Below are 24,416 nucleotides of genomic sequence, written 5' to 3' on the forward strand. Positions count from 1 at the left end.
CCTGCAGAACAGACCTGCATAGTTAGCCGTCAATCAAGCTAGCTGTCAAAAGATCTGTATTATCTAAGTGGACGTGTCACATTTAAAACAAAATAACAATCTGTCATTTCATTGGATCAGTGTGTGTGTGTGGGAGGGGGGTGAGAACGTTATTGGATTGGTCAGCGAGTGAGCGCAGGGCGAAAACCCTCCGAATCCGAACGTAGCTAGCCATTTCACCACTGCGGACACACTGCGCGTGTAAAGTCAGCAGCAGTAAGTGCTGCAGCGGTATCCTTTCAAAATAAACCTCTCGCGACCCTCCCCCCAGTTGACAATCACTGAGCTAAACAATACGTATACTGTCTACAAGAACCTACCATAAAAGTGAGTTTCCTTTACATATCATTGATGCACCTGTTAACTACTGTTCTTCCACTACTCTGAACCGTCATAGTAGGCTGTGTGACTGAATATCGAGCCCCTTGGCTCACCTTGTCGTGGTCGGTGCTGATCTGAATGGCGTTGGGGATGACCTTGGCAGTCTTCTCCTTGGTCAGGGTGGTCACATCTTTCAGCAGGATTGTAATCTGAACAGAACAGGAGGGTTAGTGTGCGTCTCTGTGTGTGTGGAGGGTTGGTTCTTCTATCCTTGTGGGGACCTAAAATCTCCCAAAGTCCCCACAAGGATAGTAAAACAAAGGACTTTGGGGGATTTTTAGGCCCACACACACACACACACACACAGGATTAAGGCTATTTAAAGCTCAGATGTTAGGTTTAGGGTTACAATTAGGGTAAGGGTAAGTGGTGAGGTTTAGGCTTAGGAGTTGGGTTTAAGGTTAGGGAAAATAGGATTTTTATTGGAAATCAAATTTAGGTCCCGACGAGGATAGAAGAACAAAAAGAGTGTGCGCGAGTGTCTATAACTTACAGTGGTTTCCCAGCGGAAGATATTGCTATAGAAGCAGAGCCAGTTCTCTGACAGATAGAGTCTCCCCTGGAGTAGAATGTCTTTCTGCAGCGCACATGAGTAGTCTGGGGAGGAGAGGAAGATGTTGGAGGAGAGACGTCAGGCTGACAAAGCCACAGCATCGGCCCTTCACTTCCACAGTGTCAGCACAAAGTACGTGTTTGTGAGTGTCGCGCGTCACTCACCCACTATGAGGCGTTCCGTGTCTGGCAGCTTCTTGAAGAGTTTACGGAAATCCTCATTGCGCTGTTTATAAGTTGGACTGAGAACCTGAGAGAGAAAGAAAGATTACTTTGTTGCTCTTCTATGCTTTATCAAATATAATCTTGCAGAACCAGTCTTGCAGAACCAGTATGAATATTGTATATACATCGAGTTCCAAAAGTATTTGGACAGTAGCAATGTTGTTTTGGCTCTGTACTCCAGCACTTTGGATTTGAAATGATTCAATGACTGAGGTTAAAGTGCAGACGGTCAGCTTTAATTTGAGGATATTTTCGTGCATATCAGGTGCTGTTTAGAAATTACAGCAGTTGTTGTACATAGTCTCTTCTCCCCCCCCCAATTTTAGAGAACCAAAGGTATTTGGACAAGTTCACTAATATGTGTATTAAAGTAGTCAAGTGTAGTATTTGTTCCCATATTCCTAGCATGCAATGACTACATCAAGCTTGTGACTCCCAACAAGACTTTACTGACAGTCTGCACTTTAACCTCATAGTCAATGTATAATTTCAAAATTATATGAGCCAAAAACAAAAAATGTGTCACTGTCCAAATACCTTTGGACCCCACTGTACATCTGGCATGTGAGATTACATCAGATACTGTGTCCCTGAAGTAAAACCGACAGGCTGAGTAGGTAAATGAGAAGAACACTAAGGTGACTGAACAGTTAAATCACCTAAAGTTCAAAGCTGGTGAAATGGTTAAATGAGGGAGGTGGCAATTTAACAGAAACCGTTTTCGGCATCTGTTGGTGCCATTTCACTGTTAAGTGCCATTTCATACTGTACTGTGCACTCCAACCAGGAAACACTGGAGCTACCATCAGCAGAATAAAGTGCACCGGAGTGTGAGCCCCTGATGAACAGTTCCTTGAAGTGTATACTTACATTGTACCAGCTCTGCATTTTCTGCAATGGAAAGAAAGAACAGCAGATAATCAGTGACGAACAGCATGCAAAAGGTTTCTCCATCATTAAACAGTAAATGTCGAGTCTTATCTATTTTGACATTCATGTAGTTGCGGAATAGGTTAAAAAGGGACACTGCGGAAAAACTAGCTATTAGGCCTGTATGGCATTCCTTGATGTTCTGGTCATTTATCAAGCTTGGTGTGTGTTTCTATCATCTCTGACATTCCTGCGTGTTAAGGTCTGATGCAGACGTTTTTATCTTAATATTAAATCATTTGTGTAAAAATTAAGTACCTTACTGTGATTTTTTTTTTTACCATTTTGATTCAAAACAAACAAAAATTGCTTCTTCGCAAAAAGCAATTCCTTAAGCAAGAATTTTTCTAAGACTCTAGGAGTGGGGAGGGAAAAACTGAAAACGAACTGCTATTGTTAGAGGTTTGGAACTCCATCCCACCAAAACAGGTTGAAATGCCAGATGGTCTTTTCAAACAGCTCTTACACTAAAATGGCATCATCATCATCATCATCATCATCATTTTCACAATATTTTTCCAAACTCATGTGGAAATATATATATACACTGCTCAAAAAAATAAAGGGAACACTAAAATAACACATCCTAGACCTGAATGAATTAAATATTCTTATTAAATAGTTTTTTCTTTACATAGTTGAATGTGCTGACAACAAAAATCACGCAAAAATTATCAATGGAAATCAAATTTATCAACCCATGGAGGTCTGGATTTGGAGTCACACTCAAAATTAAAGTGGAAAGCCACACTATAGGCTGATCCAACTTTGATGTAATGTCCTTAAAACAAGTCAAAATGAGGCTCAATAGGTGTGTGGCCTCCACGTGCCTGTATGACCTCACTACAACGCCTGGACCAACTCCTGGACAGTCTGTGGTGCAACGTGCCACGTTGCACCACAGACTGTCCAGGAGTTGGTCCAGGCGTTGTAGTGAGGTGGATGGAGCGAGAAATGATGTCCCCGATGTGCTCAATTGTATTCAGGTCTGGGGAACGGGCGGGCCAGTCCATAGCATCAATGCCTTCCTCTTGCAGGAACTGCTGACACACTCCAGCCACATGAGGTGGCATTGTCTTGCATTAGGAGGAACCCAGGGCCAACCGCACCAGCATATGGTCTCACAAGGGGTCTGAGAATATCATCTCGGTACCTAATGGCAGTCAGGCTACCTCTGGCGAGCACATGGAGGGCTGTGCGGCTCCCCAAAGAATTGCCACACCATGACTGACCCACCGCTAAACTGGTCATGCTGGAGGATGTTGCAGGCAGCAGAACATTCTCCACGGCGTCTCCAGACTCTGTCACATGCTCAGTGTGAACCTGCTTTCATCTGTGAAGAGCACAGGGCGCCAGTGGCGAATTTGCCAATCTTGGTGTTCTCTGGCAAATGCCAAACATCCTGCACAGTGTTGGGCTGTAAGCACAACACCCACCTGTGGACATCGGGCCCTCATACCACCCTCATGGAGTCTGTTTCTGACTGTTTGAGCAGACACATGCACATTTGTGGCCTGCTGGAGGTCATTTTGCAGGGCTCTGGCAGTAATCTTCCTGCTCCTCCTTGCACAAAGGCGGAGGTAGCGGTCCTGCTGCTGGGTTGTTGCCCTCCTACAGCCTCCTCCACGTCTCCTGATGTACTGGCCTGTCTCCTGGTAGCACCTCCATGCTTTGGACACTACGCTGACAGACACAGCAAACCTTCTTGCCACAGCTCGCATTGATGTGCCCTCCTGAATGAGCTGCACTACCTGAGCCACTTGTGTGGGTTGTAGACTCCGTCTCATGCTACCACTAGAGTGAAAGCACTGCCAGCATTCAAAAGTGACCAAAACATCAGCCAGGAAGCATAGGAACTGAGAAGTGGTCTGGTCATCACCTGCAGAACCACTCCTTTATTGGGAGTGTCTTGCTAATTGCCTATAATTTCCACCTGTTGTCTATTCCATTTGCACAACAGCATGTGAAATTTATTGTCAATCAGTGTTGCTTCCTTAGTGGACAGTTTTCCAATTCCAATTCCATTTAACACTGTGGCCGTGTCCAAAATCTAGATGTCAAAGTGCACGACAGGTCTCCTCTGCAAAAAGGTCCATATTAATGACAGATTCTTGAGTTATCTTCGAGTAATTCTGACTATTTTGAGGAAATGTATACTGGCTACGGTGTGTCAAAATGGACAAACAGTACTATTGCTGCTTTTTTCTAGTTTTTCCAGCCAAGGTCTTTTAAGGGAGTGTGCGAGCACACTCGTTCGGTTAGCTGAGTTTAGCTAGGCGTCAGCCGAACTGAAGCATGCTGACGCCATTACTTAAACTCCATACTGTGTACTAATCGTACCACATACTATTTCGAACTTACTGTTTAGTAAAAACAAATGCAGTAAGCAACAAATATCAGCATACTAGGCATCCTACGGATAATGTATCTAATGGCAATTGCGTTTATTCCCTTCATTCATACATTTTGGCACAGTGCATCCCATCAGCTGATTATCAGCTGTTGTCAGACACACGTGGGCCTCGAAAGACTATTCTCTTCCTCAATAGTGTTCATTGAATTCTACTAGATTAAATTCTGAAATGAGTATGACATCCTGACATTTAAAGCACTACATTTCACATACTATAAAAGTTACTTTTCGACCCTTCCCAAAACGCCTACTATTTATTATGGGTATTCGGACACGGCCAATGACTACTGACTGTGTCGTCATGTCTGTCCTTATCTCTAAGCAGGGCTGTATTCAGCAGGACACATCGGTGTGGAACGTTCAAATAGAAATATAGTATAGAAAGACACAAATTCCTCTCTGACATGTAGACAAAGGAATCACGTCAGCTCTATTCATGACATTTCTGTCTGCAACACTCCACCTCCTTTTCCTACTGAATATGGCCCCGGTATATTGTGGACATAACTAAATGAGAGTGGCATTAGACGGGGCACCCTTACCTTGGCGTTGCGGCTGAAATGGCGTGAGGCGACGGGGTATGCGGAAGCGGCGGCGGAGGGCAGGGGGCTGTCCGAACCTCTCCTTTCCCCACTGCGCTCCCCCGGGCCACCCTCCACGTCACTGGTCCTGCTTCCACCCCCACCACTACCCCCCAGCACCCGACGGCGCAGAGAGGGGGAGCTGCCAGGGGTGCTGCGTGGAGAGTTACTGGCGGTACTGAAGAGAGAGACAGAAGAGGAGGAGAGATTAGTGGTAGGCTAAGGGAAAGAGTATAGACATTCATGTTCATGTCATCATCAAGATTTCACAGTGGCCAAGGATGTAAGTAGTTAAGCCCATCTGGCCATGATGGAAAGGATGGAAGAACTGTGCTTTGTATTTAGCTAAAAACACACTAATCACCAACCACTAACTCTAACCTTTCTCCCAACTGATTGGTGGCGATTAGAGCGGTCAGACACGGTCCATTCCTATATAGCCCATATCTCCTACCTGTGGCAGTGCAGTGGTATGAACCTTGTGGATCCTTCCTCTACCATCAACATAAATGGGGGAAAAAGCACTGCTTGGTAATACTACAGTAGGTAGGTGCTGTTTCTCAATTGATCTTATTTCCAAGGCACTGGAGCAACAATGAATACGCCTACATGAAACACATTAGGGCAGAAAATGTTCAATGGAGGTTTTTATGAAGAGCACTTTTATCAAGTTAGGTGTGTAGTGTGCTTACACAAACATGCTGTTGTCTTCCTTATAGTGAAAGCAGACATTCAGAACTTAAAAGACAAGGTTAAACCTATATTGCTGCCATAACATGTGCAGCTCATGTTCAGAGTTCAGGTATGGCCCCATAAAAATGGCTGTATTGATGCCATAACAAAAGTTTCCATGGTTGCAGACTTGCGCTTAATTTGCAGTTTGGTGAAAACTGACAACCGCCTTCGGTTTTGACTCTTACAATCATATCGTACTAACTAGCTATAAACACACACAAACAGTCTCTTTCAACAGACACTGTGGTCTACTGTGTGAGCTCATTTGATCCTTTTGTTCATCTCAAGCAATAACTGATAGCCCACACACAGACACAGAGTAATCCCTCCACTGTATACAGCCACAAGCATTTATACACTACCACCAACCTCTAGATCATATTGTTCACCCCTTCTTTTGCATCTGTTTCTATTTCTCTCTTCATGCACCTTCTGTTTCTCTTTTCTCAGTGTTCCCCTCTTCTTTTTTCCTATCCATAGCCTCAGTTCAGTCAGCTTCCCCTTCTCCATTGCAGTCTCTCTTCCCTTTCCTCTAACTCTTCTCTCATTACTGCCAAAACCACACTGGTCCAACTGTCGGTTGTCATGGTGACCTGAGGGAAGGGGGGTGGACTAGGGGTTAATATCAGCATTATCGCCAAGGTAACAACCCCCTTGTGAAATAACCCACCAATAGTAGCTGTGATTCTGAATAATGAAATCATAAGAATGAGCCAACACTTGTGGCGATGCCTGCTGCCAGATTTGTGCATTCAGAAATGTTCTCAAGGCACTTTATCCATGTACAGTACAGTAGGGTTTCCCAAACTAGGTCCTGCCCCCCAAAAAATTGTGAAAGAATTAAATGGCAATGTAAAATACTGTCATATAATTATACAGTTAAAAGGTTTTATGCACTTTTCGGTATAAATAGCCTCTAAAATATAAATAGACCATAAAAGTAGAAATGTGTGTTTTTCTGGGAGGCTGAGAGTGCTATTATATGATACAATATCAGTAGGCCAACTTGTTACATTTACAACGTGTCTAAATCCTATCATCAACTGATTTCAGACAGTGTATGTATGGCTGTGGATTAACTGCATTGTGTGAATGGGATGTCACAATATTGGCAGTTGATTTGACAAATTAATGGAATCATTCCTCTAAAAAAGGCTGGCTGGCTAGCTAACATACAGTGCAGATAAATTCTTCAAATTCACAATTTGAAATATTTTTTAATCACAGAAATAGCAAACCATGGTTGACCAACTCCCTGACCAAAATGGTTTAAGTTTATCCCATCCTAAGAAGGTTCATGTCCTTTCTAGTATTCTAATTCTGTGGGGTGTGACCCTTCAAATACGTCACTGGTGTAACCCGAACCGGACATTATCGTGCTCGTGTCAATCTGTCAGTGAGTTTACAAACGAAATGTAGAGATGCAAATGACTGTCAAATGGAACTACCACAATCTTGCATATTTTATTTAGAGCTCTGTTTTTGAAAGATTACTTTCATCCAAGCACAGCCTACTGTAAAATGAGTCGCAAAATGAACGCTACCACCATCCACAGCGCCTGTCAGACAACAGAACGTAAACAACGATAGAATGTAACTCCGTGAACTCGCGCTGCCTACGTGAGATATGAATTATACAAGCACAATAACAGATGCTGTCAGAAATTAGCCAAATCAGATCGCTGATTTCAGACTGCTATAGACGCACACGTATGGCAGGCACGGTGTTCCGAAATTGCCATTCGAATCAAACGACGTTCATATCCTTTCTACCAGTCCATCCATCTTTCAATTGGCAATCACTGACTGCCCACAACCACTGACCCCCCCCCTCCCCCTCCCCCCCCCCCCCCCCTCCCCCTCCCCCCCCCCCCCTCCCCCTCCCCCTCAGTTCCGCATCCACATGGATACGAGTGTAGCCTATACCTTTAAAATACGAGGACAAACAGGCAAAACATTTCCATTTGGAGGGCAGACTGCCCTATTACGTAAATAATAATATTGCCACTTACTCTACCATGTCATGAGGTGTTTTCAATTTGGACGTGATGTCCACACGCTGCTTTATAGTATCTGTATCACTTGGGCACCGGTCCTGTGTGCACAGCGCCGAGCCAGCCGACGCTACACTGTCCATCCGATGCCTGTTTTGTCGGATATAAAAACGAGCACTTCATGTGCGACCTGTTTCACTTCCCCATAACCAACATCCTCCCCTCGCAGGCAGGTAGCCCGAACTCAACCAGTCTCCTATTCTGTGTCTGGGCAAGCTAGCGTTGACAAGCTGCGCCCATAAGTAATCCGTTCTGAACACACAGGCAGCAGAGAAAGGGGGGAGGAGGAGGCACAAGAGAGGCCATGCACAGTAGCAGTGCACTCTTAGGAAAAAATAAATACAAAAAGGTGCCATCTAGAACCTAAAAGGGTTCTTCAGAGAACCCTTTGAAGAACCCTTTTTGGTTCCATGTAGAACCCTTTCCACAGAGAATTCTGCATGGAACCCAAAAAGAGTTCTACCTGGAACCAAAAATAGTTTTACATGGACAGCCAAAGAACTCTTGTGGAACTTTTTTTTCCTTCTAAGAGTGTAGCGTTGAACAGAGAGCCAAATAAAATAGGTTTTTAGAGTATTTGTGAGTTATTTTAAAATCAATAAAAGACAGTATTGGGAAAGGTTATGAAAGAGGAGAAAATGCAAGCATGAATTAGGGCCAGTTGTAGACAGATTATATATAGGCCTAACATGTTGTAATACCAAAATATCACAGCCATTTGCTAACATGGTTTATCACACTGACTGTAATTATACAGTGCTAAAACAGTGCTGCCCGCAGTGTCCACCTGGCTGAAGCCCACCCATTCCTTTAACCCTCAATCGCTCTGTCCATCTCTGGATTAGAGACCCACTGAGTAGGATACATCATAATCCATGCTGTACAGATCCCCCTTCTCTCGCTCGCTCCCTCTGTAATCTGCTTTTCTGAGGTCCAGGAGTGCCTGCTGTAATCTCTTCAATTCATAGGGCGGGCAGGAGGGGCGGGGGGTGAAGAAGGGAGCAAGAGAAAGAACGAGAACGTGAAGACGAGTGAGGGGGCAAAGAAGATGGGATGCTCAAATCTGGTCCCTGGACCATTCAACAGAAAGTCACTTACCAAAGAGCAGTGGTTGCACATCATTGATGTGGAGAGATCAATGTTCTTTGGGCTAATTAGATGAGTGGTGTTTTAGGCCTGTGCGCCACACATTTTTCAGGTGAGGCCCTGTTCCAAACTATCTAGCAGAAAAATGTCTGAGTGGCAGCCTTTCTGCTGAGTGGGAGACCTGAGCCAAAACTCATTAGTCAACATTAATCCAAACATAAATATGATGAACAGTGGGCGACGCCAAACACCTCAAATATAGGCTACAGAGAGACAATGGCCTGGCCTGCAGACAATTGATCTGCAGTTGTTTTTGTGTGTCGGTGGATTATCAACTGGGATTATGTGGCCAGCAGAGAGGGGAATGGGGGGGACGGTACAAAGGCAATTACTCAATTAGATATCCGTCTGCGAAGCAGGTCAGGCCTAAACACACAGGGAGGACATGCATCAGCTAGTGGTTTTCCCTTCACCTCAGTTAACCCCACTCTGCAAGTAATGTTTGACGAACTGTTGACTAAAAGAAACAGCCCAAGGGTGAAGAACATATAACTAACCTACTTTTTTTTATTTTTTTATTTTATAAATGTGATGGATTTTAGTTGTTCAGCTTCAAGTGTGCACGCAACAGTGGTGGAGCTGGCGAAAACATGAACCCCTCCCCCCACCCACCATATTACTGTCATCCATCCTCTAACAGATTATGGAGAAATGTTACTAGGAAACTTACACGTCACATTTGTCTTACATTAACACTTTGTTAAACAGTCAAAGTGCAATCTTTAAGATGTTAACTGACTTCATGACTGTGGTGCTGAGATCTGATAGCCAACTGTTCCGTGTTAGGCTATTTACTAGCCTTATATTGGAAGAAGTTGCCGCGCCATCGCTCAGACTATCGCTACAATTATGCTACTGCTTAGACAGTTGTGTGGTTGTGCAAGTGACTGAGGTCTGATCACCACGGGAAAGTGCTTTTAAGCCACTGAGGAATCCAACATGGTCTCTGATAGATAAACACACCACACAGCTGTCCCCAACCAACAAAGTGTTGGGGTCTGACAAAAGGAGCCTATAGACTGTAGCCTCTGAGGTTTAAGGTAGAGGTAATATCACAGGTAGACTAAGGCTAATATTTAGCCTAACTACCAAGTCTCTACAATAGAATGACTGGGAGATGTGGCTACAGAGCATCTTGTAGGAACATGTCTCGCATAACATATCTCGCATTTCTCCACGTCAGACTGCTTCACACACGAGTTGTTGGCCTCCGATTCAAATCAACTGCCGCCCCCACTAAACACCCTGAATACTCGACTGTATTATAACTCATTATTTGCATTAGAATCCTTCCAATGCAAATTGTTATTCAGATCCCCATGGAAATTAGCCATCTGTTGAGACCACCACAGCAGCCACGCAGAAGTCATTAGCCTAACCATAACTAAAACGCCTTCATTGGCCTTAAATCATCCGTTCCCGTCAGGGTGTGGCTGTCAATGGTCAATTATTCTCATCTACACTGTGGGTTTCTTTCATGCAACAGGACAAAAACAATGGTAACCAAAAGATATTAAATGAACTGGCTAGTGTTTTAATGATATCAGAATATTGTGCCTCATTGTATTAATGCGTCCAGGCTAAATGGGAACGAGTCCAAATAGTCTCAGGCCTAATAAGTTCACGTGTCCTCTCAAACAGAGGGTCAGCAAAAAAATATTCTAATTTAGAGTCAGTGTTACAAAACACTGGAATGAAACAGAAAATGCCTGGATTTCACCACAACTTAATCAATGAAGTGTTGATGACAAGATGACCATCATTCACAGCAATGGCCTTTTCCGAACTTCAACTGTATATGCAACAGAAGTTTAAATGTATTTGGCTAAGGCCAACTCAGTTTTTCACAATTCCTGACATTTAATCCTAGTAAAAATTCCCTGTCTTTGGTCAGTTAGGATCACCACTTTATTTTAAGAATGTGAAATGTCAGAATAATAGAGATAATTATTTATTTCAGCTTTTATTTATTTCATCACATTCCCAGTGGGTCAGAAGTTTACATACACTCAATTACTATTTGGTAGCATTGCCTTTAAACTGTTTAACTTGGGTCAAATGTTTTGGGTAGCTTTCCACAATATGTTGGGTGAATTTTGGCCCATCGCTCCTGACAGAGCTGGAGTAACTGAATTAGGTTTGTAGACCTCCTTGCTCGCACATGCTTTTTCAGTAATGCCAACACATTTTCTATAGGATTGAGGTCAGGGCTTTGTGATGGCCACTCCAACACCTTGACTTTGTTGTCCTTAAGCCATTTTGCCACAACTTTGGAAGTATGCTTGGGGTCATTGTCCATTTGGAAGACCCATTTGCGACCAAGCTTTTAACTTCCTGACTGATGTCTTGAGATGTTGCTTCAATATATCCACATAATTTCCCTGCCTCATGATGCCATCTATTTTGTGAAGTGCACCAGTCCCTCCTGCAGGAAAGCACCACCACAACATGATGCTGCCACCCCCATTCTTCACAGTTGGAATGGTGTTCTTCAGCTTGCAAGCCTCCCCCTTTTTCCTCGTTTTACTGTGGATATAGATACTTTTGTACCGGTTTCCGCCAGCATCTTCACATGGTCCTTTGCTGTGGTTCTGGGATTGATTTGCACTTTTTGCACCAAAGTACGTTCATCTCTAGGAGACAGAACGCATCTCCTTACTGAACGGTATAACGACTGCGTGGTCCCATGGTGTTAATACTATTGTTTGTACAGATGAACGTGATACCTTCAGGCATTTGGAAATTGCTCCCAAGGATGAACCAGACTTTTTCTGAGGTATTGGCTGATTTCTTTTGATTTTCCTATGATGTCAAGCAAAGAGGCACTGAGTTTGAAGGTAGGCCTTGAAATATATCCACAGGTATACCTCCAATTGACTCAAATGATGTCAATTAGCCTATCAGAAGCTTCTAAAGCCATTAAATAATTTTCTGGAATTTTCGAAGCGTTTTAAATGCACACTCAACTTTGGGTGTAAACTTCTGACCCACTGGTATTGAGATACAGTGAATAAGTGAAATAATCTGTCTGTAAACAATTGCTGGAAAAAATTACTTGTGTCATGCACACAGTAGATGTCCTAACCGACTTGCCAAAACTATAGATTGTTAACAAGAAATTTGTGGAGTGGTTGAAAAATTAGTTTATGACTCCAACCTAAGTGTATGTAAACTTCCGACTTCAACTGTATATATAGCCATTGATTCTTGACGATTATAACTTATGTCGTACCCCATCAGAACTGATATTAGCTATAAAAAAATGTTTTACTGTAAACAATGTAAAAGCAAAAACTAAAATTTTGTCCTTATATCCATAGCTCGGTCAATTAATTTCAAAGCGGTTACATTTATCCAGGCCCATCCCTTAGCTTTTTACCAAATCAGAGGCGGGGTGGCCACTTTGTTATTGTTTCAACTAATTAATATAGCTTTAACCACTTTATATAGAAAATACAGGCAGTATAATTTAGGTGTAAAATTATGTCAGAGGTCTATCTAAGTAATGTTTCATTAAAACAAAACAAAAACTGGTAAATGAACAGGACAAGGGCACTGCTGTTAATGTGGAGCAGAGGAACACCCTCTGCCTGCCTGGATGGTCCTTTAACAGGCTCACCGAGGACACTGCAGCACCACCAGAGACCCCCTCCAATTGGACAGAGGTGACATCATCAGACAAAGCGTGGGCTCCTATTGGCCGGCGGTGATGTCATGGATTCTAAGCAGGATGAGCGGTGCACACAAACCCGCCTCCCTGATCCTTGTGAATGACCAAGCGGAGGTCTCTCTCTCTCTGCTACAACAGATAGATCTCTCATTTTCCCTAACATTTCCTTTAGCGTACTCTCTTTTCAGCCTCATGCCTTTGTCTTCATATGCTTATTTCTCTCCCTCAATTTTACAATTTATCTAGAATAGAATTTAAGATGCAGGCTTACTTTAATTATGGCGAGGTAGCACCTTTAATATTGTGACCTGGGCTAATGATTTTGTTCTCTGAAAGATTATAAGAGCATAATAAACATGCTCCTCTGCCTGCCTGACCAAATCAAACTGTGACATAACCCAGATTGGAGTTCACCAGGACTTTAACAGCATAATCTGCCCTCTGTGGTTTTAGTACTTAACCAATAAGCCCTCTGCTGTGCCCTTTCTAAATAGTTGGCTTGTGGTGTGCCATTACAGAAAACTGTATCGCTGTCAAACAACAGTGCCATTTATTTTATCTGTGACACACCATTATCAGTCTCCTCATCTTATCTAATGTAATATCAGTGAAGTATGTAGCCTATGAATTATCATTTAACCTAATGCTTAGATATAAAATGGACTAAGTGCCTTAAGTTACAGTTCCCTGATTCAGTACATCACAAGGCCATGAACCAATGTGCTGCAACTTGCAGATAACTGAGCCCATCCCTAGATGGGAGAGCCTTGGGGGGGGTCTGAGGTGAGTCTTGCAGGGAACCTGAGGCCTCTGGCTGCCTGGCTGTCCTAGAGAGGAGAGAGATAGAGAGCAGAGCACTGACCTGCAGCTGTCCCAGTCAGATTCCCTGCTGAGCAGACTCCTGAGGGACCAGCGTGAGCGCCGGCCGAGAGACGAGCTACGTGACCAGGAGATGCGAGACGACGGGGGTAGCAAGAGGTCCAGGGAAGGGCCCAGGACTGTGTCCTCCACGTGGGGGGGCAAGAGGGGTGAAGGGAGAGGTGAGGGGCTTCCTTGAGGAGTAGCGCTCCCCTTCACCCTCTCCACCCCCTCCTCTTCAGTGACGTTCCACCGGGGTTTGGATGACTCCTCTTGTTCTCCATCGCTCCTCTTCTTGGTCCGGCCTCTGCTCCGGTGGGGGTGGGTGAGCCGGTGGCGGCGGGGAGGCCGAGGGCTGGGAAAGCGGGACCAGGCCTCTGTGTCTGAGGACGGGGGAAGGATGTTCAGCGTGGGAATGGGGACGAGCTGGGTCACCCCGCTTTCTGGTCCGGCGGTGGCCAGCACAGACATGGTCATCATTCTCAGAGCTTCTTCAGACCAATTGTTTTACTTCAAAACACCCCGATGAAGGCTTGCTGTGGCGAAGCAAATTATGCTGACACTAGGTCAGGATGTTGAGGAAGTTGGTCTGAGAAACGATCACAACTTCTGCTTTTTGGTACAAATCAATTGTGGACTGGTCTTAGACTGCTAGGCTAACATTTGTGAATGTACCTCATGTTTCCAGTGACGTCCAGATGGTGCAGTATGAAAGATGCCATTATGGAAGGCAGGTTTTATTCTCCATGGTAGTGCAGGGCATGACAGTACTACACTAGGTTATAGTCGTTTAGCTTCTCCCCCTAATTTCAGTCAATAATGTTGCAGCAGGAAACCAGGGTGGGACCCTTATTGAATTAAAAAAGCTAATACAACACAGTCTTCTCCCTCTCTAATATTTTCCAACTCTCCACCTCATGCTCTGTGCGTGGGGATCCTTTGCATCTTGTTGTCAGTATTCTGTAGTTTTGTTCCTCCTCTTCCGCAACTCCCCCTCTGTCCGATGTCTCCGTCTCTCCTTCGATGTGCCTGCTCTCCCTCTTACATTGAGCCAAGTTCACAGGCCGTGCAGTCTCACATTTGGTCTCATTATAGCAACGGTTGAACTTGCGGTGGGAGAGAACGATCTATGTCCCGCTGTTGCAGGGGGCTGAGGAGAAGAGAGACTGTAGTATTGGCTAACAGTCTAATTCTCCCTTAATAGACAGAAAAAAACTAACATTGTAGAAGATACATTTTCTGGACAAAAGATGATCCCAGTTAGTTTGATACATGTTATCTATTTCTATTGGTTTTGAGATCTGACCTCAAATGGTATCAGGAAGTACTGAATGACACAGACAGCTTGTTTTGAATTATTGATCGTCAGAGAGACAGATCGATGGAAGTTATGTATTCCGTGTCCAATATCAGTGGTGTCTGATTGCTTTTGATGCATCGTTTGGTTGGAAATTGCTGTGAGGCAGATTTTGCAGCTTTGCTCCCTTCTGGTATTAAGTCAGTAAAAGTGATTATAGTGCGCACTTGGAGTCAAATGATGAGAGATTACGCTATTAAAGTACTTTAAAAAAACATACACAATACGTACAACAATCCTTTATCCCATCTCAAAGATTAGCTCAAACACCCCAACAACACCTCCCATCCTTCAAATCTCAAGATCCAGCTCAACCACATTAACATCTCCTCTTTTCATTCTTAATGCTTCAATACGTAACTTTTGGGACGACCCGACAAAAATCACATAGGATGTCTAAGAAACGGTAGATCTGTGCACTATTTCTATGCTCCCCATTCTTAAGTTTCATTTTCTGCATTTTTTTACTTTTGGTTTTGTCCACCAGCTACAAACAGCTGAAAATACAATATTTTTGAGTATGAAAAATATATTTCAGCGGTTTAGATGGTACAATGATTCTCTACACTATACTCACTTGTTTTGTCACAAACTGAAATTAGGCTACCAACAAATGGCAGAGAGATTATAAGTCGACAAAGACAAAAATCAACTCTCTCAGCCAGACAGCACAGATGATGCAGAACATATGTTATATTGTCACAGACATGATAATATGTGTGTGTGTGCGTGTTTGTATCTATTGTCTAGCTTCTTTTGACCAATTTAATTTTTATAATTGTTTTTACCTTTATTTAACAAAGTCAGTTAAGAACAAATTCTTATTTTCAATGATGGCCTAGGAACATTGGGTTAACTGCCTTGTTCAGGGGCATATTTTTACCTTGTCAGCTCGGGGATTTGGTCTTGCAACCTTTCGGTTCAAGTCCAATGCTCTAACCACTAGGCTACCTGCTGCCCAGCAGGTAAGTGCAGGCACTAGTTTTAGTCAAGGCCCAAGCCCTACAGTGTATTTGGTCATCTGTTTACACAAGAGAAATCTTGGCATGCTCTTGTTTGCTAATCCATGGTAATACTCCTGTGACACTCTCGATCTTTGCTTCACACACAGCCATATCTTGTAAACTAGCAATAAAACACACCACAGAGATTCAGATGGGCTATAAACAATCATCAACAGCAATGACTTCCCCAAATCATGTTTACGTAGGTGCAATACTAACCTGGCTCCAGTCTTAAAAGTTATGATGACAAACGCATGGGTAAAATAGGATCATGGCATAGATGACAACAATTTTGTTCAGGCAGGGCCAAGAAGTTATCAGTTGGGTTGCTATTATTCACAACTTCAACGTCCTCACGTCAACTTCAAACGCTTTTCAATACAGTAACGTTAACCAGTCTGTATTCAATACAGTCTGTCTAGTTAGCTAACGTTAGATATCTAGTCTCTGGTCGGTACAATAAAAAAAAGACACTATTGTAACTAGTTAGCTAAAATTAGCCTAGCTTACTGTCTTGCCAAGCTTTCAATATCTTCAGAGCCTCTGAGGAAGTTCCCAACAAAGTGCTTCTACATCTCCTGCATTGATTGATGTTTGGGATTTTAGGCTTGGTTTCTGTCTAAGCACTTTGTGACATCTGCTGATGCAAAAAGGGCCTTGTAATTACATTTGACTGATTGCACAAAACAAAAACGGTTAACATTTGGATTCAGTTCCTACCTCCCATTTGATGAATTTCCCCCATTTCGATTATCTTGCTCGGCTTCAAAGACAAGCCGAGCGACAGTGCGAGGAGCGATATTAAAATCCACTTTTTCACAGGATCCCATCAGCAGCATCCTTTTGAGATGTAAAACCCTCCACTCCTGCTGCCAACACACCAGGCAGCTCGCCGAAATAGACCTGACTGACAAGATAGTTAGCTAGCTAACCAGACTTCCTTGCTAAATATACACGTAGCTAGCTACTGGTGGAACATAGAAGCAAACAACGTATTCTTTATTCCGACATATGCCTAGTTGAAGCGAGCTAACTGTTGGCTAGTTAGCTAACAAAACCATTAGCTAGTTATGCTAACGACGTCGTAAGCCAGCTAGCTTCGCACCGGGTAACGCGGTTCGTTGTCTGCTGGTCTGACGTTATAACTGGCTTGCTAACGCTAGCGACATTGCTTGCTGGGATTTATTGTGCTTTTATCTTGTTGTCTTAAACATCGATGATGCGTCTTATATGGGAAACTTTAATGATTCCCATTTTTGTGTCTACCACTTTTGGCTAAATATCTTCTGCAAGACAGAAAGCGACCGAAGCGGAATCTCAACAGAGGCAAACAAAAACTTTTAAGAAGGGGGCATCAACACTCATATATATTAGTATATTTCCTGACTGCTTCTAAAATGTAACATTATGTTCCGAAGCAACACAAATATCTAACTGTGGGTTGATTTTATCTAAATGCTTAAAATTTTTTGCTAAATAACAATACACTGTTACATAATAATTGTACATTATAACCCTTTCCCCAAAACATGTGGTACAGTCTGGTGATAAGAACGCTGGATGACAAATAACGGGTTCTCATGATGATGGGAAGCACTTTAAGCGAATCAAACGAAGCTCTATCCTAGTAGGGCGGGCTTAAAACTGTGACACTTTATTCAGCCACAGGTGACTGAATCAACGCCATCTCAACGATCAACACTAGAATAAAAAGTGCATGGCTAGCGCCCACAACAATCTGTGAATCTGTAATGCCTCTCAATTAATGACTTAATACCATGGGAGCTGTTTAAACCATGTCCGATAATGCAGATAGAAATGTATAGATGAAGGCCAGGAATAGACTTGTTGCGCCCTCTTGTGATTCAAGTGTGTGCAGTCACAATAATGATATGCAAAATAATGGACTTAAGCAAGCTTGAAATTTCACACAGAGGAAAAGTACAACTAAATACACATATTTAAATTATCATGAAACAACCTTGATATTATTGATTAATATAGGTTTATTAGTCCGGATCTCACCTTCATGAGGTAGGTCACAGTGGCCCACCATTGCTGCAAGGCTTGTGTGTGTATGCTGCTATCGGCAACTCTCTCTCTGAGCTGAAACTGATTAATTTCTGGCCAAGCTGAGAGATACGATATCCATGCAGTCGAATACTTTGCGGCTGCAGGCGCCTGGGTGAAAGACAGGTCACCTTGTTCTGGTAGAAGACTGAAAGCAAGAATGGGATATTGACAAGGAACAAGAGCATTTGGTTTCACCACTTGGGCATTCTATCAGAAACAACAGACAATACAGTAACCTATGTTTTATAATAATAATAATAATTAATACAACTGAGAATTTTAGTAGACTAATAAGATGTATGTATAAATGTATGATATTTAGGTTAATATGAAAGTGCAATGGTCAACAACAGGTCAATGTTTGTGTATGACATCTAGACAGGGGCAGAGACATGGACAGTGTTCATGCACGTGACAATATTTACTTACAATATGCTCTCTCTGCTCACCCTCGTTTCCATGTGTATGCATATATTGTATAAGTACCTGTGTAACTAGGCTATAACGTTGTTGTCTTAGCATTTACCTCAAAAAACTTGTGAAAAGTTTTTCAAGAAATAGACTGCTCAGTCTACATTTAGTCTACATCATGATTGATACTTCAGGGACAGATGGGCTACAGGGCTGTATGTAAAATGCAAAGAAATATCAAATCAATAAAATACGTTGGTATGTTCGTTTGTTACATTTAATATGTTAAATAAACCACTTTAAATTTAAACAAATCTATCACACTATTATACGTCCATACCTGAATAATGTTGCTGGTAGAAGCTGCTCCTCTCACAGGGGTTTATAAGTTTCACTCGAGCTTCAGTATTTCAGACTATTTCACGAGACAATTATTCTGGAGAATAGCCAATAGTGGTCGCAATTACTTTGCATTTTCAGAATTCCCTCTTTGGTTTACATCTTCGCGCTTCATGGCATTTTACATCCGGTTATAAACACATGGACAGCTCCAGTTCCATGGTGCCAACGACTCAACGAGAATCCGAGTTTATGCTTGCGCAAACCAGGTCACGGAGAGATGTGTTGCTGAACGCTTCCCTTCGCAGAATGGGGAAATAGAAACCAGATCTGGGCTAAAAATAAAAAAACACCAGCATGTGTGGTTTAGAATAAAGAGAGGGTAGGTGTGTGTGTGTGTGTGTCCTATACAGGAGAGGTGAAAGCAACATGACAAATGGATAGCCCCCCTCTACACCAACAGGCATCAGTTTTCATACACAAATGTAACTGTTTTTCTTGAGTCAATATTTGCTTTAAAGCTTTAATGATGTCAACCCTCAAGGTCTAAGTAAACCTGTGTGTGTGTGTGTGTGTGTGTGTGTGTGTGTGTGTGTGTGTGTGTGTGTGTGTGTGTGTGTGTGTGTGTTGGTGTGTGTGTGTGTGGTTACATCACATGAGAATGTCCTAGACATACAAACAAGACCTAGACGTTCCCTGACAGAGATGAATTGCATCTCTTGTTATTGCGCATATCAAATTACTGTACATCATAGAGCACATTTCATTAACCAGCTGAGATTTCATCACATAACAAATACATTTGAAAACATGTGAGGTAGACATGTTATTAGATCCTCAAAGGCTATCTGCTCCTTGGGTCTTTTTGTCATTATGTTGTCCTTCAGTCATCTGTTTTGTTGACCTTGCCTTCTATTGCAATAGCCTTGTGTTTCCAAGTAATTTGGCATTGAATGAACTTCAGATTCCTGATAACAGATATCTGATGACATTTGATACATCAACCCTGCCTGTGCATCAGACTGACAGTTTAAGAAAATGTTGCTTTTGCCAAGGAAGTTATTAGAAATATAATAGAATATAATAACTTCATTTTCCATCCCACTTCTGACACTACTAGGAAATGCCAACAAATGACAAATACATTCATGGATTGTTTGTGGTTCTGGAATATTATAGAGTTGTGCATCATGTGTGTCCTACAAGCAAACTATAGACAGGCACACATTTGAATTCACATACGCATGTCTGTATCTTGCCTCATTTGCTTAACAAATTTGACATCATGTCACATTTCCTGGTCAGTGATAGCGAACTGAATACTTATTTGTTGATTTTTTTTCTCTCAGCTTAGAGTGTGGACAAAATGTTTATCGAAATAATCCTCCTTCATAACCAAACTGTTAATTGGGCAATGTGCATTACAACTGCAGTTTCATTACTGCCTATAGGGTCCATCTATTCTCAGAGATTAAAACCAGAATGATCAGTGACAGACCATTCAATCAAAACCATAGGCCACTGAAAAAATCCAAAGAAAGAACAATTTAATTGATTGATAAAATAAGAATAGATTGTTGGTTAAAACAAAGCTGAATTAAAAACAGCCCCATATGGTAATTAGTTGGCTATGATTTGCATTAGAAAGGTTTGGTTGGCTTGGCTATCATGCAATAATAGTACATTGATTTCAACTTCTCTTTCGCCTTGGCCTGGGTGCGCTAAAACTGTTGGACATTCAAGACAGGCATGTATTCACACGGTCTAAAAATAGCATTGTAAAATACGAACTCATACTGTGTAGACTAGACTGTAGGCTGAAAACTGCATCGATAGCTTCTGTATCGTTATTATTCGCGTAGCTTGAGGCAAATTAATAAGTAATAGACTCCGATTAAGTGATAGAGATCATACATCAACTTCAATCCGTTTTTATCTGAACAGTTATCAATTGGAAATGTCAAACCAGCCCTGATTAAGCGGAAATCAGAACATGCCAGAATAAGGTGGGGAAAGTATTGATTAACAATGGCGAAGTTAACAACATAGCAACCTATTGGAAATTAGTTCACTTGTTTCATGCAAGGAGAAACTCCTGGGGAGTAAAGCAAGAAAATACATTTATTATATTCATTTGCTTGCAAGATTTTTGGAAGAAAAATGATACAACAGTTATTATCGTCACTCCTGGTCTTTGTTCTTTGTGGTAAGTTTTCCATTAAAAAAAGATAACGAATCAGCCTGCATAACACATTATAAGGCTATGGCCTAAGGCAAAAGTCAAGTGTGTACTGCTGTTATAAAATTATATGTAGCCGACAATATGCGTAAATATTAGCTTGTTTATTATAGTATACATAATTATAATTATCAATACGATGTATTGTTCCTGATCATGTTAGTGTTGTTGTTATTTATAACCCCACTGATCTTGGGCAAATCATCATGTCAAACTGCTGTCAAATTCCTTGCTCTTCTCTCTTCTGACCCCAACTCCCCACTCCTCTTACTCTTTTTCTGGCACCATGATCCCCTGGTTACTCAAGTGCCACATTGTCATGGGGGCTGTGCAGAGGTGGACTCCATGACAGAGGCGGTGGCCGGGGAGAGCTTCCTCATGGGCTGCATCTCCTGTAAGAGGAGAGAGGAGGTCCAGGCCCAAACCACGGTTGACTGGCACTTCAGAGCCACAGGAGAGGAGGAGTATATCCACGTAAGTAGGCCTACTACATAGTACTAGCTGTAAAGTGTATTATGTATTAATTAGTGTGTATTATGTCAGTGTATAATGTTTTTGTAAAGTGTAATGAGACTTGTTAAATACACTGTAAATAAAATGTGCCTTGACTACCAAGACAGTAGAAAGGCTAAAAATGACAATATGGAACAATTTGTTATAGAGGAATGCATGTGTAATACCATGGGTGAAATATTATGTAATTTATCATCTGGGAGTGTATAAACACTGTGTGGGTGTTCTACTTTCTTTCAAGATCTTTCACTATGACCACCCACACCCCAACACCCTCCACGAGGAATTTAATGACCGGCTAGAGTGGCAAGGAACAATGGGGAGTAAGGATGTACAGATAGGAGCCATCTTCATTCACAACGTCACATTTAATGACACAGGCACCTACCGCTGCACCTTCCAGCGCACCCTCTTCCTCCCATTGGATAATGAATATGTCACAGTGGAAAAGGAGGTGGAGCTTACTGTGGTGGCCGAAGGTAATGGGGATCCCTCCCAGTGAACAATGTTTCTACTATCTATTGCTTTTTAAATCAATCTCTCTTTAATGGTCTTTGTTGTGTATGTGACAAAGTCCTGAAGTTCTTCCTTCATGGTTTTCACAGTCTGACCACGCTGTATATTTAGACTCTTTTCCCTCTTAGTAAAAAAACAATGCATCTTATGTAACACATGTTTATGTGATGATAGGATGAATCCAAAAATACTGTTAATTATCCACATTTCCTTTTCTTACTTCCTCATCCATACCTATTTAAAAATGAGGCCCATTAACCATCTACTTAAAAGTACTCAGATTGAACTCTACATGCAAGCTATAGAAATGAATGTATACAGTAAAGTACACATGATCTCTGCAAAGCACTCCCTCTCCTCCTCCTAGCCAATCGGGAGCTGTTGTCGGTGGTGTCAGAGATCATGATGTACGTGCTAATTGTGGTGCTGCAGCTGTGGATGATCGTGGTGCTGATCCATTGCTACAACAAGATCTGGGCTGAACATGAGGCACGGGATGCTCGCAAAGCCCTGAGGGCCCAAAAACTGGCCCTAATAAAAGAGTGAGAGCCAGTCTTAAGTATTTGCTAATTTATACCTTATATACTGTACAAATGTACACACCATAGAGATTGTGTAATTTGTGAATCAAAGTATGTCTATGGTACATATTCTCCATTCTACTCTATACCAGATACTGTAACTTCACTTTCTATGTCATTATTTCTCTCTCGTCATCCCTCCATCTCTTTTGCTTCCTGACAATTAACTCAGTCTATTTTTTTTACATTTCCAGACCTTTAGACTCAAAGGACAATTGTGACGGAGTGCTTCTGGAGTGACTTGTTTCAGTGAGTTTGTTTTGAAATCCTCTCACATGATTGAAAGTGTAATTTTATATACTTGATTGTACCATAGATATGACTGTAGACCGCTGACTGCAGAGAATAAATTGAATTACTTTCCCCATTCTAAATTAGGACACAATTTACTGCAATCAAAAGCTTTTTTGCATTGCTATTCTTAAAGCAGATGTTCGATCTTGATGTATTTTGTTTGTGTGTATCTAACAGGTAAACATCAAAGGTGGAGAACCTTGTCACAAGCAACTGTTACCACTACACTACAAGGCTATTATATCATAGAAATAGAATTTGAATGTCTTAGCATAGTGTGTAACACATGCAGTTTACAATGTACTTGATTTACAGTACGAGGTAGTTGCAGCTGGTGTGAGTGGTGATTAGATTAACAGGTGGTGCCGAATAGCCTTAGTGTGTCAGCTCAAAAGAGAATGTCATCACGTGATGGATCAACAGTTCTGACAAAGCTCTGATTACAGATGGTTCCACCTGAGCTACATAGAAAGCTTTGGCAGGAACAACATAGGTCTCATCTGCAACCATGTTATTACAGATTTTTTAAATCGCTATTTTCACAAGTATGTGGTACATTTTCACAACTCTTAGAACAAAATACCAAACTGGTCACACTTGTAATGCAGCAAGTCTTTCATTCAAAACCTGTCATTGTCCATTAATTTGGATTATAAACATCTCTCACCACACAACCATTGATTCAAGTTTATTGTGAAATGTAATGAGAATTGGTTTCACAATATCTTTTCAATTTAGTTGTTTTAATTACCAGTTAAACCAATAGCAAACAATGCAAGATAAGGTGTTTCAAATCACCCTTAGAAGTTTTGAAAGTAATATGTTACAGTACTGTTAATTACAGTAGATTCACAGTTTTCACATTAGGCAATACACTTACAGTACCCAACAAAATTGACAGAAAATGTATCCAATGTGTGATCAAAGGTGTGATCAATGAAAACATCCTCTACAATCATTCATGCACATTAAAAAATATATATAATTGCAACATAGGTGTACTGTCTGTAATCAAATGTAAAATAAAATAAAACAACGTTTAGCATGCATTAATTTGCATCAAGCCTGTCTTGCACATTTGGCCAAAAATTCTCATCCACATCACAGTGAATGTCATTGTTCATGCATTGAGGTAAAAACATTTTGGTAAGGCAAATCCAAGCTTGATTTTGGTCTGAAATGACCATGCCTCATCCATGGCCAGAAGGAGGGTGGCACGCTCCTGGGGAAAGCGATCGCACACCTTCTACCAACCATGCTGAAAATAATTCCTCAATAGGGTTGAGGAAAGGAGAGTATGGGAGCAGGTATAGGGTCACAAATCAAATCAAACTGTATTGGCCACATACACATGGTTAGCAGATATTAATGCGAGTGTAGTTAAATGCTTGTGATTCTAGTTCCAACAGTGCAGTAATATCTAACAAGTAATCTAACAATTCCACAACAACTACCTAATACACACAAATCTAAGTAAAGGGATGCAATAAGAATATGTACATATA

General features: G+C 41.8%; 2 protein-coding genes across 6 annotated transcripts in view; one reads left to right on the plus strand and one right to left on the minus strand.

The window, feature by feature from the left end:
* Positions 1-19,059, minus strand: part of LOC109902109 (protein Aster-A) — a 36,142-nt gene extending 17,083 nt beyond the window's left edge. Inside the window, exons 1-8 of one of the 5 annotated variants that reach the window (XM_031786656.1) lie at positions 18,770-19,059; positions 17,971-18,163; positions 13,589-14,734; positions 5,083-5,299; positions 2,068-2,088; positions 1,138-1,222; positions 914-1,017; positions 474-569 (exon numbers count right to left, since the gene is read on the minus strand). In XM_031786656.1, the coding sequence (XP_031642516.1) occupies positions 474-569; positions 914-1,017; positions 1,138-1,222; positions 2,068-2,088; positions 5,083-5,299; positions 13,589-14,064 (999 nt within the window). In that variant the 5' untranslated portion in view covers positions 14,065-14,734; positions 17,971-18,163; positions 18,770-19,059. Of the gene's footprint in view, positions 1-473; positions 570-913; positions 1,018-1,137; positions 1,223-2,067; positions 2,089-5,082; positions 5,300-7,868; positions 8,160-13,588; positions 14,735-16,665; positions 17,274-17,970; positions 18,164-18,769 lie in introns of those variants that run through there. The other 4 variants (XM_020498193.2, XM_031786657.1, XM_031786659.1 and 1 more) reach the window with 4 other exon arrangements.
* A 1,477-nt stretch (positions 19,060-20,536) lies between these two features.
* si:ch211-225p5.8 (sodium channel subunit beta-1) lies at positions 20,537-23,974 on the plus strand. Its single transcript, XM_031786661.1, has 7 exons — positions 20,537-20,774; positions 20,914-20,974; positions 21,315-21,481; positions 21,762-21,999; positions 22,404-22,578; positions 22,812-22,866; positions 23,089-23,974. The coding sequence occupies exons 2-6, from the start codon at positions 20,929-20,931 to the stop codon at positions 22,855-22,857; spliced, it is 672 nt and encodes a 223-aa protein (XP_031642521.1). The 5' UTR covers positions 20,537-20,774; positions 20,914-20,928; the 3' UTR covers positions 22,858-22,866; positions 23,089-23,974.
* The last annotated feature ends 442 nt before the right edge of the window (positions 23,975-24,416 follow it).

This window comes from Oncorhynchus kisutch, linkage group LG13 (assembly GCF_002021735.2).
Source record: "Oncorhynchus kisutch isolate 150728-3 linkage group LG13, Okis_V2, whole genome shotgun sequence".
NCBI classification, from domain to species: domain Eukaryota; kingdom Metazoa; phylum Chordata; class Actinopteri; order Salmoniformes; family Salmonidae; genus Oncorhynchus; species Oncorhynchus kisutch.

Bases quoted from the DNA above. Each gene is read 5' to 3' on its own strand.
- si:ch211-225p5.8 (XM_031786661.1), top strand. From the start codon at position 20,929: ATGATACAACAGTTATTATCGTCACTCCTGGTCTTTGTTCTTTGTG. The intron at 21,482-21,761 runs GTAAGTAGGCCT...CTTTCTTTCAAG, and splicing joins GAGAGGAGGAGTATATCCAC to ATCTTTCACTATGACCACCC. The intron at 22,000-22,403 runs GTAATGGGGATC...TCCTCCTCCTAG, and splicing joins GCTTACTGTGGTGGCCGAAG to CCAATCGGGAGCTGTTGTCG.